Here is a 15,819-nt window from a genome sequence, read left to right on the forward strand (position 1 = left end):
ACAATATTGTATATGCGCTATTAGTCTAACGCATGGCAACATTTTCGCGTGTTGTTAAATTCGCGGTCCAACTGTGCTTCGCGAAATTCGCGAAAATGAAACCCTCGCGAAAATAAAAGCTTATACAGGCAATATATTCAAACACCTAGCCCTGGCACCGTTTCATGAAAGTTGTCAGCCCTGACAAATTTTAGGTCGCTGACAATCACCATGGTAACAGTCAGTGACCAGAGCTTCTCAGCCAATCAAAATCAAGGAATTCATTGAAATTGGCAGAGACTGACAACTTGTCAGGGCTGAAAACTTTCATGACACCGTGCTCTGTCTCTCTTGTGTATTAAGAATGACCTCAGACTGCCTGTTTTAATAGTACGCCATTTTTGTAGCCACCTCCAGGAATCCCCTTTCATGTCCCGGATGAACACGTTTCGTTGCAGTCCTTGCCTTGCTGTCGTTTCTCACTGCAGCATCTTCTAAAATTCAGAAGCTATAAGCCATGGAGTTATAGGCTACTGGCGTATTCTAATCGGCCAAGCCCAAACTTGGGGATGAGATGCAAGCGCAATAACCAGACTGTGAGAATGGCAGGGCGCCGTCTACGTGTGATTATGAAACAGCGTGAAATCGGACTGACGAATTTTTTCGACAGAGGTAAGACAGCGACAATACAACGGGTAACAATCGAACATCACGACAACTTGAATCAAGCGGGCGTGTAACACATCATCATCTTTTGCTTCTTTGAAAAAAAAAAAGTAATGTCAGAGTTTGGTGTCGTTCTCTTCGAGATTGACGTGCGCAGCGAAAGGAAGTGTATCCTTGTCCATTGAACCACTCCTGCGGTGCAAGTCCTCCGCGTCCTGCACGGTCTGCGGCTGAGTTCGGCCGAGAGTCTCCGGGAGAGGGAGCACGCTCAGTCCGGCGAGGACGGAGAGAATGCCAAATATTGACATCGGCAGCCACAACGCCACGGATTCATCCTGCAGGAAAGGGTACAAATAATGCAGAAAGAAATAAAGAATGAAAGTCTTCCATGATCAAGACGATATCGTTTTATGTAGCTTGTTTGAAGTAAGCTTTTAGTCTCTAACCCTTCCTATCTGCCTCTCCCTTCTCTCTCAATATACTCCCTCCCTCCCTCCCTCCCTCACCCCTTTCTCTCCCCTCTTTCTTTTTCTTTTAACTCCTTCCACGATCCCAAGAGGGGACCAAAAAAAAAAAAGCTGTGTTAATCAGAGACACGGCTGGAATGGAGTGACTCATTGTTCAGTCTCGTAAAGAGTACATTAATGATGTTTGTCAATATTTTAAGTTAATGATCAACTTCATGGTCTTTAACTTTGTTTCCCGAATTGGATGGAAATGAATGTATATAAAGTTAGAAACATACAAAGCATACACCAAGATCTGATGGTTTGCCTGTCTTCAATCACCTTGAGTGCACCATCTTCTGATGTTTTATTTTTGTTTTTTCCACTTACATGTATAACGCCCTTTATCATAAGTCTCACCTATTCACACATTCTCAGGTTTAAGTGTAACTGGCAACTGGTACTAAACAAGTTAATGTTCTCATCTTAGTTTTCACTGACTATTGTGGAGTGGGAGTTATCGACAGTAATTCTGTACACATCTACCAAAGGCGCCATGTAATTTTCTGAATCAACCAAACTGTGCATACGCTTTCACTTGCATACAAACTTCGCGTATGAAATTTGCACACGAATTGAAAAGTCACTGATACTGTTATTACATAGCCACAACTTGTCGTCAAAAATAGGGCAACATAATCAAAAACCTATTTCAGTGTTATCCGTTTCTTGGCTATTTCTTAAATTTGCTACATGTCGTAGTAATGATATTGACAATGCGACTTATGTTTACTGGACCCAGATACTGGAATGACCTCCCTCAAGATAATACTTCTTCCTTATCCTCATTCACCTTCAAACGCAAACTAAAACGGCTATTACTTAGTGGATACACACTACCCGGCTCTTAGCAACATTTTTTTTTTAAACCCCCAGTCTTTTGTCTTTGTCTGCAGCTCCAAGTTATTTAACGATACCGTTATAGCACTTTTTGTGTGTGTTTGTGTGTAAACACGGCGAAATATGTACAGTCTCGTTTAAGTGATACTAAAGTATTCATGTGATTCGATAGTTCGTTTTTAATACTGATTTTGCACTGGTACAATTTGAGTTGGTCGAGATAAACATGTCCGTTCTCCGTATAATTTCACGCCTATAAATTCGGGAACCTACAGTTTTTACAAGCATCATTGCTTTTATGTAGGCCCCATCATATTTCTGACATTTATTTGTGATATCCTCAGATGATAACGACCATTTATATTTGTGTGTAATGTTTGTTTGTCTTTTTTTTCCAACATAAGATATGGTTGTATATATTTTGTACTTTTGTTTTATTGTCAATCATTTTGTAATCCCATCACTGAGAAAGTGGAAAAATATGAAATAAACTTGAAACTTGAAACTTACAAGTAGAAGTATGAGAGGCGCAACAATCCCTCCAACTCGGGATGAAAACGAAGAAACGCCTAAGCCGAGATTTCTAGAAAACAATGAGAAAGATAACACAAATCTATGACATAACATCACATGTGAAGCTACACTGAGCTGCTTTTTTTTTTGTTTAAAGATAATAACGTTAGAAATCATTTCAAAGATTTCTGCTTTACTGTCGCACATAAGAAACAAAACAGACAAAAAGGAGTCAACAGATAGGCAGTGCAAAGTTCGCTATAGTACATGCTTAATAAGGAGATACGCGCCATCTTGTTCATAATTGCTGTTTTGCTGTCTTTGGAGATAATCTGCAGCTCGGTCTCAAACTGATGATTTTCATTCAGATAAGACTGTAATCTATTCAAGAAAGGAATAAAAATATTCTAGTGTTCTCTGTCGAACTCTTACCGCACAACGGTTGGAAACAATTCGGATGCGTAAAGGAAGACAATTGCGTAAGAGGCAGATATGCAGAATTTCCCGACCATCGCTATGGTAACGATGAGCGCGGACAGGTCATTCCCGCTTTCTGAAATGAAGAGAGAGAGAGAGAGAGAGAGAGAGAGAGAGGGAGGGGAGAGAGAGAGAGAGAGAGGGGGGGGGGTTAATAACATGAATGGAAATTGTTTCGTTGCAACCAATCAGGCACTGCAAAGTGCCTTTAGCCTGAAAAGTATGATGTCACAACCATAACCGAATGAATGTTTATCTCGTGAAGGAAATTACGCTCTTCTCGTATACCCATTATGTAGATGTCAGTCTGGCAAAGAACACTTTTCATCGTTGATAATCATAATCATGTCAACTCGTTTTCACTTTCCCGCCTTTGTGACACTTTCTTCAAAGGCAGATCGTGCTTAGTTTTGTGACCTTTATCCATCATTCCATTTTCCTCTTTCTGGATTATCTAGATTCTTCTCTCAACCCCCCCCCCCCCAAAAAAAAAAAAAAAATCTTTTTGCTCTTAACCATCTCTTCTTTCGGCACCTCATCAAGACGTGTGCTACTTCAACCCAAATAATGTCGCCGGTGAGTCTTTTAAAATGTCGTAGGTAATGACTTCCTTTTATAGCTGTTGTCGTTTGTCTCTCTTTAAACTTTGTCAAGCCATCCCCGTCTATTCTATCACTTGAGTCTTTTAGCCCATACGCTTCCTATATAAAACCATCTTTCAAAAATCGTCGGCAGTGCAATATCACAGTTTTAAATCATTATGTAAGAGAGAATGCTCTTGGTTAATTGAGGCCACTGTCATAAACGGATCAACAACTAATGACCCTTATTTAACTACAAGAACCAAAAAAATTAATCGTCACCATTCTTATCATGAGAAAAGGAGAAGGGGGAGAGCAGTGGAAAGAATGGATGGAAAATACACTACGTGTAACAGTAAAGTGCAGAAGTGCAAATATCAACTAATGAATAAATACGGTACTTGTTTTATCTGGTATGAAGACAGTAGTAACGCAGGCTACGCCCCCAACGATATGGAATACGCACAGTGGTAGTCTTCGTCCAAGCCTTAGAGAGAGCAAAGATAGATGGAGGAGAACAAAGTATAACTGCATAAAAAATGGAAAGAAAGTCATTGCCACTCCATTGCTTCGACAAATAAAAGAAACTGCCTGATTGATACAATTGTGAAAATAAACAAATACCTGACAGGGAAATTGTCAAAAATATGACGACATATTATTGTAATGCTGATGTCGTTGGTCAAGGTATATAACATCCACGAAGGATAATTATTGTTTTGCACGCGTTGTTTGATTGCCTGTTTGTTTGATTTATGGGAAGTTTACGAAAAAGGAAAGAAATTGTGAAGGAATTAGAAGTAAAAGAGAAAGTCTCTCTCTCTCTTTCTCTCTCCCTTTGTCTCTCTGTCTCTCTGTCTCTCTCTCTGTCTCTCTCTCTCTCTCTTTTCTTCTTTTGATGAATGTTAAGACAAAGGAAAAATACTCACCACCTGACAACCAGCACAGCGAGAATGTAAGCTGGTACCTCCACGGCACCACTGATGAAAAAGTTTAGATAAGGATTCCCAACCAAGCTATCCGTGTTTAGCGACAGCCCGTAGTATATAACGCTATTCACAAACCTTACATGAGAGTGCAAAAGAATAATAAAGATAATCAAAATGTGATTTCATCTTTGATGAAAGCATCAGTACCAAGTACGAATGATATAGGGGCAATTCATTAAAGCAGACCTTGCAGTTTTATTGTTCAATCTTGCTATATCCAATCGATTTCACCTACAAACACACACAATAATAATTATGAAAACCCAAATCTAGCATCAATGATGTGAATACTATCACAATCATGTGAAAAAAGCAATACAATTGCATCTATAGTACATTACATCATATGCACGTAACCTAGTGCACTAGATTACTTAAATACAAAGTGTAGTTCAAAAATATAAAGCATATATACATTTAGAGGACTATCATTATCAGTTCAGTGACTTTATCATGATTCGACTTCTATTGTTTCCCCTTTTGTTTGTAAAAATTCTTATACCGGTCGAAAATCATCAGACCCATTTCAGAGAGAGAAAGAGAGAGAGAGAGAGTGGGAAATATGTACCCTCATTTCGTCATGCGAAACCATAACATCAGGTTATTGTTTTGTTTTTGTGAGAGAAATATGATCGGAAGCGTGGCAAATTATTTTCGCAAATATGGTTGTTTATTGTTTATTATGCCGAGGTGTTTGCTTACAAGAAAGGCTGATATTACTGACCAGACAAAAATCATGATGATGGTCAATTTTCTCATCAGTGTGGTCCGAAACAAATCTATGAGAGTATGATGCCTTTCTTCGAAATGACCATCGCTGTCCGCCGTCGACTGTAGAGTATCGATACTGTATTCCTCAACAAGAGTCAATGTCTTGGTATCGCCATTCGGTTTATCGTATTGATCCGGGTCCGATGTCACCGACACCTGACGCAGCTTGGCGTTAACCTTTGTGGGCCTCCAACCATTCCATACGTTGTTGTCAGACGACTTTGCGATATTACCGTTTGTCGTGTCTTTCGATAGCACAGGTTGAGGTAGCTCCTTGCCGTTAAATTTGGCAAACTTCTGCAGGATTTGCTCAGCCTCGTCCGCCCTCCCTTGCGATAGCAGCCACCTCATCGACTCGGGTATTATTCTGTGGAATGAAGTAAAATACATGTATGCCTGCAAATCATGATCGATCTGATAAAGAGAAGAGAACGACAATTAGAAAACATAATCACTTGGTCTCAAAACACCATGTAAACCGAAATTATGTTTACAAATTGCCTCGGCTTGGTTTGTTATCTATGAGTCTTGGGCACGTATCGTAATGACTAACATTCTAGCCGAATAGATATCGACATTTTTAATCTTTTATTATCAAAAAAGGTGATTTGATAGAATGACGTAATGAGGAAATTAAAGCGAATTATTTAGAATTATTTAGTGGACCCCTATGGAAACCAGCTCTGCTGATCAGGGTGTTCCACCCCATGAAGTGGCAATAAATTCAAATCAAATCAAATCAGAATGCATAATATTGTAACTATAATTGTCTGCAATAAACACAGCGGATTCTTAATTTCTTGACTGATCTCGACTGAAAAAAAAAACATCATGAACTACTATAATCATTGACTTAAATGAAAGGCGTAGCAACATTCATTAGCCAACAGACGCGCGATTGATTACAATAATATTTCAGTAAGTCTGTGCATTCAAGAATGTCATCATAATTTCTGTATCATTTCAAAGTTCAATAAGCAATGATTATCGAGGTTTCTTTTCATGTTTTTTTCTGTGGTTTGGATTGTTGGTTTCTTTTCCTTATTTTTCCAGCCCCCCCCCCCCCCCCCCCATCTTCGCCTTTCTTATCATGTTTTTCCTCTTCTGTTCCAAGGAATTGCCCATATCCTTTATATAGTTTGCTTTCAAGTTCCCTTTCGGAATTTAGCTACACAAGCTTCGCTTTTGAGTAAATTTACATCAATAAGTCATAATTTTTGAAATAATTTGCCGTTTTGTATGATGGTAACTTACTAGTATTTCGTAATTCATTTGTGTATAATGGGACAATAGAATATTATGTTTCAACGACTGTTTACTTCATTTGAAAGGACTGAGAGAGAAAACAACAATGGTAACGTAGTAAAATAAAAATCACGACACAATTAATCATTACGTCACAATGAGGAGTGTGAGGACGTTCGGAAGGGTAATGGCTAACTGGAGGTAGCTCCAGTCCTTGATGAGATATGCTAGGCCGGGAAGAGACATGATTCCCGCTGCCCAGAACATCGTCAGCAGAATCCCGGCGGGACCACGACGGCCGGGCGAGAACATCTCCGTCACCATGACGTAAGAAGTCAGGTCAACGCCCTACATGATATAAAATGATGTAATGATAAAAAAAATTCAGAGAATGACGTTTTATCACCAATCCAAGCAGATTTTCTTTTCTAAACAAATGGTATAATAGCAACAACGACTACTACAAGCACTATCAGCGGGAAAACTAATAGCGGAATAAGAAGAAAAGAATCACTCATTTTTTTAAAATAATAATAATAATAATAATTATAATGATAAATATCATTTATAGAGCGCTTATTACAATGTTTCTAAGCGCTGAGCGTCTCGAAAAAAAAAGAGAAAAGATAAATCCAGTCATGGAGTAGATACAAATTGTAGTACCATGAAACACTATACAAAATACATAGAATACACATTGTAAATTATAACTTAAAGAACGAACGTAACATATACAAGTGTATATATATATATATATATATATATATATATATATATAATAAATCAATACAAATTAATTTTTAACTTCATTATGTTAGCATATGGCAGGGTTGGTCAAGTTTTGTTTCCTGCGAAGAACTTCTCTCTTTTAGCAAAATATAAGGGAGACAAACATTAATTAGTTCGTGAATAACTTGCTCATGAATTTCCAAAAAGAAATAGATATTGCTCGTGCAAGAAAACTTGTAAGAAGGAAAAGCTCGCAAAGAAACAGGAAGTGCACTGTATTAGCTTCGAGATGACGTGAAATTAATGATATTACTGTATTCAGAAAACTAAAAGCCTTGCCCCTATAGCCAAATCATACACATAACAGATACTACACCGTCTTTCAGTCCTTTACCCCAGCCATACACATAATTCCATTTCATAATTCCAACTATGAACTGCTCTGCGCCCCATCCCGATTCCCCAATACGTACGCATACACGCACACGTATCATGCAAATTCATCCATTAATCATGAAACCTTTCCTCACACACACAAACACACACACGCATACACATTATACTTTGTATAGGCCTACATAGTATCATAACATTGAGTATGTATGTAAAAGAAATTTATACGGATACACTGCTATTGGCGGAGTCGTATACAATTACCACTATCACATTCTACCGTTGTGCCTCACTTGTTCAAAGACCCCGACGACGAAGCGCAATGCCACGAACGTCCAGTAGTTCGGCGAGAATGCCACGCCCACTCCGAATAGGACCTGGGCCCAGATGGATGCAAACCAGATGGGTTTCCGTCCGAAGCGGTCCGAGAGCTGTCCGAAGAGGAGCGAACCCACCATAACTCCGGCCATGAAAATGGACGTGGACAGATCAACCCGATTAGCGTCATCGCAAACAAGATCCCACTAACATAGTGGGGGGGGGGGGGGGGGAGAGAATATAAAAAGAAGAGAATCAAACAAGGGACACATAAGGGAAAGGAAGGGAAAGCAAATATAATGGGATAATCACAACATAGCAAACTGCACATTGATGACAAATGTGACAATATCTTAAAAACAGTATAGCCTTATTTTCGTAAAAGTAATGATTTTACAGACAGCTGGGGTTGGTTTTTTTTTTTTTTTTTTTTTTTTTTTTGGGGGGGGGGGGGGGTTGGTGATTTTTATCTAACCACTATCATCTAACCAACGTGTTTAAATCAATTTCCTTTATCATAGGTATGCTTTAAAAAGACCTAAAATGTAATGTTATAGTCCCAAAATCTCGATACTCGAATCTTTTTCATCATCTATGTAAGTTAGAACAGTGTTAAGAGGTCATTGATTACAAAGATCATAATCATTATTATTACATGTATATGAATTACCAAACATCGGCCATTACAAAGGAACCATTATCACGTTCATCTCCTACCACCCATCCCCCCCCCCCCCAGTTTTGAATTATACTTTAACAGCGACTCGTCGAACTACTCATTAAGTAGTCAAATCCAGTGTTTCACAATCCCTAATAAGCCTAGCCTGTAGAAACATTAAGCTTAACCAAGTAGGTTAACGAATCTCCTTTCTACCTCCCTGGCAGAACACTTTTCAGCGACGCCCAATGTTAAAGATTACGTATAGACACATTATTACGATTGAATTTTCTTTCCTTCCTGCCTCTGATTTTCTTCCCTGTAGCTTATAATATAACAATAATTTTCAAAATAAAAACATAGTGGAACGGGCAATTAACCAAGAGAATTCAACACGACATTCTCGGCGTTGACTACACTGGTATGTTATTATCACGTCGCGGGAGATAAATTCGCATACATTGACACCAGCTGTGTTGACCTTTATACGCACTTTACTTCTGTGTTGTGTTCATTACGTACACCGTGGGACAAAGATGTGCGGTACGGTTTCCTTGTGTGAAGAACAATTAGGCACACAATTAGTATACCTGCCCTCAATTAACATAGCTTACATCATGTGAGCGTGAGGTGTGAAACTCATTGATGAGATGAAAGAGTTGTTTGAGATTTACTAATTACTCATTGACTCTAATTGCCATGATCATGATGGCATAATGCATTGAAATTTACACTGTTTTCCCATTCCATACTTAGTTCTGAAATCCCCATAGACTTAAATACACAGGCCACCAGGTTCCCGTATTGAACGGGTTAAGTGCATTTCGTAATCATAGTAATTTTAGCCTTATATCCATATGTGAAGTCCATTCAGCACACATAGGATTTTCAGTTCTTAAACGTACTGTTATTCGATCTGCCGATGTATATTACGACTTTTGTGAAATATTAATAATATGAAAATAAATGAAATGATCTGCCATTCCATCATTTTATTTTAGACATATAGCATTGGGGTTTCACTTCTGATTCTGGGTGTAAATGGAGGCTTACGGAGCACATGTAAAGTCCGACTGTTGCGATCAAATGTTGATGAATTATGGTATTTCCCTAGAACTATTGTTTGCATTATTTCTGTTGATTAATGGTGAAAATGTTGATTGTTAAAAGCCGATTAGATTGAGTTGCTGACAAGTCACAACGTGACGACTTATTGAATGAAGTTGCAAAATACAAGAAAGTCAGTTTGGGAAAATATTAAGGTTCTTCCATGTTTCATACATGAACAAATTCTGTCAATTTTTAGTTTGCGATCGATGGAAAATGAAAATACAAAATAATTTATATCATATTGAGCTTTCCGAGGGTATACTTTCAAATTACAGCTGAAGCATTAATTCCATATTAAATCAAAAGGTTGAGATTTTTTTTCTTTGAGCTTTGCGTGACTATGGACAGGGAAAAAGGTGACAGTTAGTAAAAAGGGATTACTTTGTCTTGAATTATACTTATAGATTGTGAATCAATGTTGCATATTCATCTCATTTAACAAAAAAAAAATAGCAATTTGAACTTATTCTTACGATCGCACCGAGGTGACCAATCATAACAGTTAAGATTGGCCCCAACGTTGAACTTGAAAGTCACGTCCAATCACCCAGGAATGTGATGAATGTGATGAATTGATGAATATGATGAATTTTTACCAGGCTGCCCCCTATACAGTGTACCTTACCTCGGTTGCGATGGTAGTGCCGTATTCGCTATTGTTGTAAGTCCAATCACTGCATTTCTCTGTCGCATTGCTCACGGAGTAGTTGGTAAACAGCTCACAACTGGAGTACACCGGAGTATCCTCCTCACCCCCATCCCCGAGAGAGTCGGGTTCGACCGGGTAGAGTTCCCATGGCTCCCCGTCGAGGTCGTCGCTCGAGCAGCGGTGGTCCGGCACCGCCCCCAAGAAGCTGATGGCGAGCATGTGCCATGACTGCGTCCACTGGCCGACGAGGCAAATGAGCACGTACACGATCGACTGGTAGCAACCGAAGTCGCCAAGAAGTTGCAACGCCTCGTCCAGCTCCATGACATACTACGATTTCGAACACATATCGCTGCAATTAACACACTACTACTACACTGCAGGCAGGTGTACAGTATAGTTATGTTGACAAGCAAGACAAGACAGAATGGACTGTGTACACAAGTGGTACACAGATTTATTACATGTACATGTACTATCAAACTAACTATTCTTATCATAATTGTGTGTGAGGCCAGCACACCGCGAACGTACACACGTATACTAGTAAACACTGTACTCTGCTCAAACACTACTGGGCAAAGTCCTGAAGACTGTCAGAAGAAATTTCGGTCTCTCACCTGCTCTCTCCTTCTGTCTCTCTCCTTCTCCCTGTCACGTAAATTCACGTGAACCATTTCTTAACCAGGTCAGTTAAAGAAAGGTTCCACCTCCATGACATCACGGTTGTGTCATAATGATCAAGTTCCTTCGACGTTCAATTATTATTAAAATACGCGATTATCAATCATATACAGCGTTTGAATATCCATTGATGTTATTAAAGCTTAACATTCTTAATCGTAACATTATGTTATCATGTATACCTTGAATGTTTCAACTTCCAACTCATACCAAACTTTTTTTCTCTCTCTCACGTTCGAATTATGGATGAAGTAAACTAAAGCAGACAGACAGAGCACGGACGTCTAACCTTGATGTGATCATAGGCGATAATTATTATATAATTTGTTTTGTAACACGTTAACACATTAGTTACCTTTCTTACTGCAGAAATATAAGAATACATCAGACAAGTTTGAGGAAATTTGGAAAAGCAGCGTTGAATTGCAAGAGTTTAGATCAACTGTTTTGTTTTCTATCTATAACATTACATACATGCAACTGTACGTGATATAAAGCATTAAAAATATTCTACAAAGCTTATACTTTATAAAAAGTGCACATTTTAATGGTGTGTTATTTTCCATGCTTTCCGAAAGCAAAGGCAGGTGCTATTTCATTAGAATCTATTGCGGCTCTATGAGTTTCCTTTATTTGATTGTTGGTCTAACCTGCGAATTCTAATTGTTATGTCTTCTTTTCCAATAAAGGCGGCACATGGATTTAACCAAACTTTGAAGATTTGTAACTGTTGAACGAGTTTCCCGATCTCCTTAAAACCTCAATGAATGCATGGCATCCAGCTTTGGAGTAAATTCTCGTTATCATGCTTATGGAAAGAAATATAATACTCTAATAGCGCCTTGAACAGCGACCATTACACATGATGCGCTGTGAGTTGTAGTTGAACCTGAAATACCTCTGCATCGAATACCATATCGGTCCCAGTATTTGTATTCAATATTAGCAAGGTCAAAGGGCGTAAGAGGTCAAAAGGTTTGAAATTCCAGTCGTAGAGAGAGAGAGAGAGAGAGAGCGGGAGAAATATAATTATGGATCCCTGAGCGTATATTTAGGTATATACTGCACAAAATTGGGCTGTAAACATTGAAAGATGTATATGATGGGGTATTTACGATATGGATATACAATAACCAACAGCTCTTTCATGCGGCATCTTAAGCAAGTGGTTTGTTTGTTTGATTGTTTGTTTGTTTGTCTTTAAATCTACCAGTATCTGATTTGTGCGTTTAGCATGTCTGTCAGACAAAATGCGGTTATAAGGGCGAGTTCGCCTAAAACTCCTCAGTTAAATTTTTGTCTGTGTTTTGCATTTTTGAAAGCGATAACATCACAACGAGTCGCTAAGGAAAAGAAAGTGAGATTTTAAAAGGCATTAATATCGTGCTCATAGTGTGTAGGCTATAGCCTAGCTACTGCTACTCGCATAAGAACTGTGAATAAAGCTGTATTCTGCGATACTGTAATGGAAAAAGAAAATTACATGAACTTTGTTCCATTTCTTAGAATGCAAGCAATGACTTATGAGGGAATGCATTCTATGTTATGATGGTTTTGAGCTCTCACGCTTTGACGATATTGTTATACGTTGATTTTGAGCACTTCTTTTTTTTTTTCTTATACACGTATCGGTAAATTAAAAATGGCTGATATAATTGAATATGAGTGACGAACGTAAATAATAAGAACGTAAAATTGTCATTTTGCGGCAAATTTGGGTGGGTTTTTTAAATTCAGCCAATAGTGTGTAATGCATTTCCATGTTATTTTTTTTTTCGTCGCGCCGTCTAATAACAAATTTAATATTCTACCACTGCTATCACCTGTAGTACTATACCCTCTTCCGTAAATCACATTTTTTTTATTGTACGATTAATGCAAATATTATGGTTAATTTCTGTCAGACGGCACTTCGTATATGTTTCATAGCTTCACTCTGGTATATTACACACTTCTAGTAATAATGGGATGACGATCTTATAACATGACACTTCTTTTGACACTTCTCATGATTCTTATACCGGCCTTTCCTATACCACTATACATGTACGTTACTACCCGCAGCGCTGAGATACTGTTACTATATAATGTTCCCACTGTACTAGTCTACAATCACTATAGTTACAGAAAATTTAAATGTCTACAGTCTATATAATGGATTCTTATAATGAAATACTATTTGACAATGTTTTCTCATTATTATATAAAATCATATATTCTATCCTCAGCCACTCGAGTAATTCCCGCTGTCAAGAAGTTTTTGAAGGACGGTGGTAATGAAGTCATCGACTTTGCATATCTGAATCAGGGGCGGATCCAGGAATTCCGTAAAGGAGAGGTGTCTTTACAAAATTAAAGGGGGGGGGGCACATTCCCCCCCCCCCCACACACACACACACACTTTTTTAAATCTATATTTCTTTTGTTATAACAAAAAAAAAAAATGAGGGGCGCCCGATGCGCCCCCTCTGGATCCTCCACTGAGAATGACATCCCAAGTAAGGATATGTCGGACGAAAACATCAGCAACATTGATGGAATTAGAGATCCTTAAAGGCATTCGAGAAACTTTAAGAGTACCAGAGTATCAGGGTGAGACCACTGAGGGAGAAGTTGCTGAAACAAAGGTGGAATGTGGGAGGAAAAAACAAGATAGACCACTGTTGACGAAGGGGAAAACGGCTGGGGATAGTGTGGTAGACAAAGAGGAGAAGTCTGAGATAACAACCGCGATAGAGGACGAGGCTGAGCAGTGGACTGAGGATGCTGCACTGCATGCTGCTGCTGCTGCTGATGATGATGATGATGAGGAGGAGGAGGATGAGGATGAGGATGAGAAGGAGGAGGAGGAGGATCTATATTCAATTGGATTTTCGCCCTTGGGAAGAAAGACGAGTTGGAGAAATGCACATCCCATTGTATATAAAGGCAGCATTGCAAGGGATGTAGTATCCGCAAACGAGGAAGTGGCAGATGTGGAGCAGAACTTGAGCAGGTTTCATGGCAATGAAGAGGTGATCGTTGCAGGGGATAGAAAAGATGATGAAACAGTAGAATGGAGGTGAACAAAAATACTTCGCGTGCAGTGTGAAAGGGAACAGGTGTTAAAAATGAAGAAGCAAATCAGTTTTCCAGAAGATGCAAATGGGGGGGGGGGGGGGGGATGTATCCTCTGAAAACCCGGAGATGGCTGCGGCACCTATTACCGGAGAAGACGATACAAGCGTGCACGGCGCGCGGTGTCTGAAATAAAGACTATTAGACAGGATAGGCAGATAGATGGGAAGGATGGGAAGGATAAGAAAATGGAAGCAGCGAAAGAGTGCAAATAGGATGAGGAAGAGGAAGCAGAGAGTAAAAAGCGGGTGGAATGCGAAGATAAATATGGGCAAGAGGACACTGAGGGATAAATATTGTGGACAATGATGGACTTGCCGATTTCAACGTGGCAGCTTCCAACAGAGGATAAACTCGGAGAGTTTGTGTGGCCGGTGGAGACTGTTGAGAAGATTATAATAGAAAATGATACCTACACTTGTACTACATAATTGACAGTAGCCCCTCTCCTTCCACCCTCTCATCCTATATAGGCAAGGCTCGACACTAACGGTGGCCCGGTCGCCCGGGGCCATCAAAAATGAAAGTCGGGCCACCAAATTTTAAAAAGGGCAAATTTGGTGGCCCACCTCGAGGAGAGTAGATAAGATTATGTCCAGCTTCCAATTCTTACTATGATAAAACCAAATTTTTCACTCATAAACAAAAAGTACTTTTAATGTTTTTATTGTTCTTTTCGGGTCACCAAATTTTTCTCTCGGGCCACCAAAAATTTTGAATTGATGATTTTGGTGGCCCCGTCGGGCCACCAAATAAAAAAGTTAGTGTTGAGCCCTGCTATACGCCTATGTATAATTAAGTGCATCAACATAAATGTAGGCCTTATTCCCTCATCTCACCTCCTCCTATTTAACCCTACCAATCCCCCCGGCCCCCCTCATGTAGTTCATCGCGATACACGTATACACTTATTTTCAAATCAAATAAAAGAACGTTTGTTTCGTTTTTCATTTACCCGGTGTGTTCCTCATACCTGCTCGTCGAATTGAATTATATTGAATTTATTTCATTTCATTTACATTTACATTGCATATATTGCATTGATGTTTACATATTGACACATAATACTACAGTAATATATCAGCATGAATTAACAGAATATAGGGTACTTATACAAACGGAAATTGAAAAAGCATAGCTTGTAAAATTTGTAGGTCACCATGACGAGTAATGCTCATAATCATGTACAGAGTAAATGAGAATATAACATATATACAGACTCCTGAAACATATTTACATAACTTGTACATACAGAGACTCCAACCCCAAGCACCTTCTGATCAGGAGATTCTCCCGCCCGAAACCCCTAGCAAACGGGAGACTCCAAGTTGATGTGTGCGAAGCGCGAACTTCCTAGGATTCTAGATGTTCTCTGGTGCTGTCTTAAGCTTATTTTTTCAACATACGATAGAAATAAGTAAGAAATCCTTTCCACCGGGAGACACAGAGCTAGGGCGGGAGAAATCAAATCTCAAACGGGAGAACGGGAGATCGTGCAAAAATGGGTTTTCGGCGGGAGATCTCCCGTCGAAAACAGGAGAGTTGGAGTCTCTGTACATATTACATCTTAAAGGTATGGTAAACATATGAATGA

At 39.1% G+C, this 15,819-nt stretch overlaps 1 protein-coding gene across 1 annotated transcript; it reads right to left on the bottom strand.

The window, feature by feature from the left end:
* Positions 1 to 348: 348 nt before the first annotated feature.
* Positions 349 to 10,755, bottom strand: LOC139726491 (organic cation transporter protein-like). The gene is made up of 9 exons (XM_071637445.1): positions 10,401 to 10,755; positions 7,983 to 8,213; positions 6,719 to 6,915; positions 5,276 to 5,689; positions 4,492 to 4,626; positions 3,964 to 4,049; positions 2,937 to 3,057; positions 2,502 to 2,574; positions 349 to 980 (listed from the first exon to the last, which is right to left on the bottom strand). Exons 1-9 carry the CDS (start codon positions 10,746 to 10,748, stop codon positions 762 to 764), a joined length of 1,824 nt encoding a protein of 607 aa, XP_071493546.1. The 5' UTR covers positions 10,749 to 10,755; the 3' UTR covers positions 349 to 761.
* Between the last annotated feature and the right edge of the window lie 5,064 nt (positions 10,756 to 15,819).

The sequence above is a fragment of the Diadema antillarum genome, unplaced genomic scaffold (assembly GCF_040938485.1).
Source record: "Diadema antillarum isolate AM-2024a unplaced genomic scaffold, OU_Dant_1.0 seq00000085_RagTag, whole genome shotgun sequence".
Taxonomy (NCBI): Eukaryota; Metazoa; Echinodermata; class Echinoidea; order Diadematoida; family Diadematidae; genus Diadema; species Diadema antillarum.

Coding starts and splice junctions, on each gene's coding strand:
- LOC139726491 (XM_071637445.1), bottom strand. CDS start 10,748: ATGGAGCTGGACGAGGCGTTGCAACTTCTTGGCGACTTCGGTTGCTAC. Junction 4,627..5,275: donor ATCATCATGATTTTTGTCTG/GTCAGTAATATC, acceptor CTCTCATGTAAG/GTTTGTGAATAGCGTTATAT. Junction 4,050..4,491: donor GCTGTGCTGGTTGTCAGGTG/GTGAGTATTTTT, acceptor GCTCTCTCTAAG/GCTTGGACGAAGACTACCAC.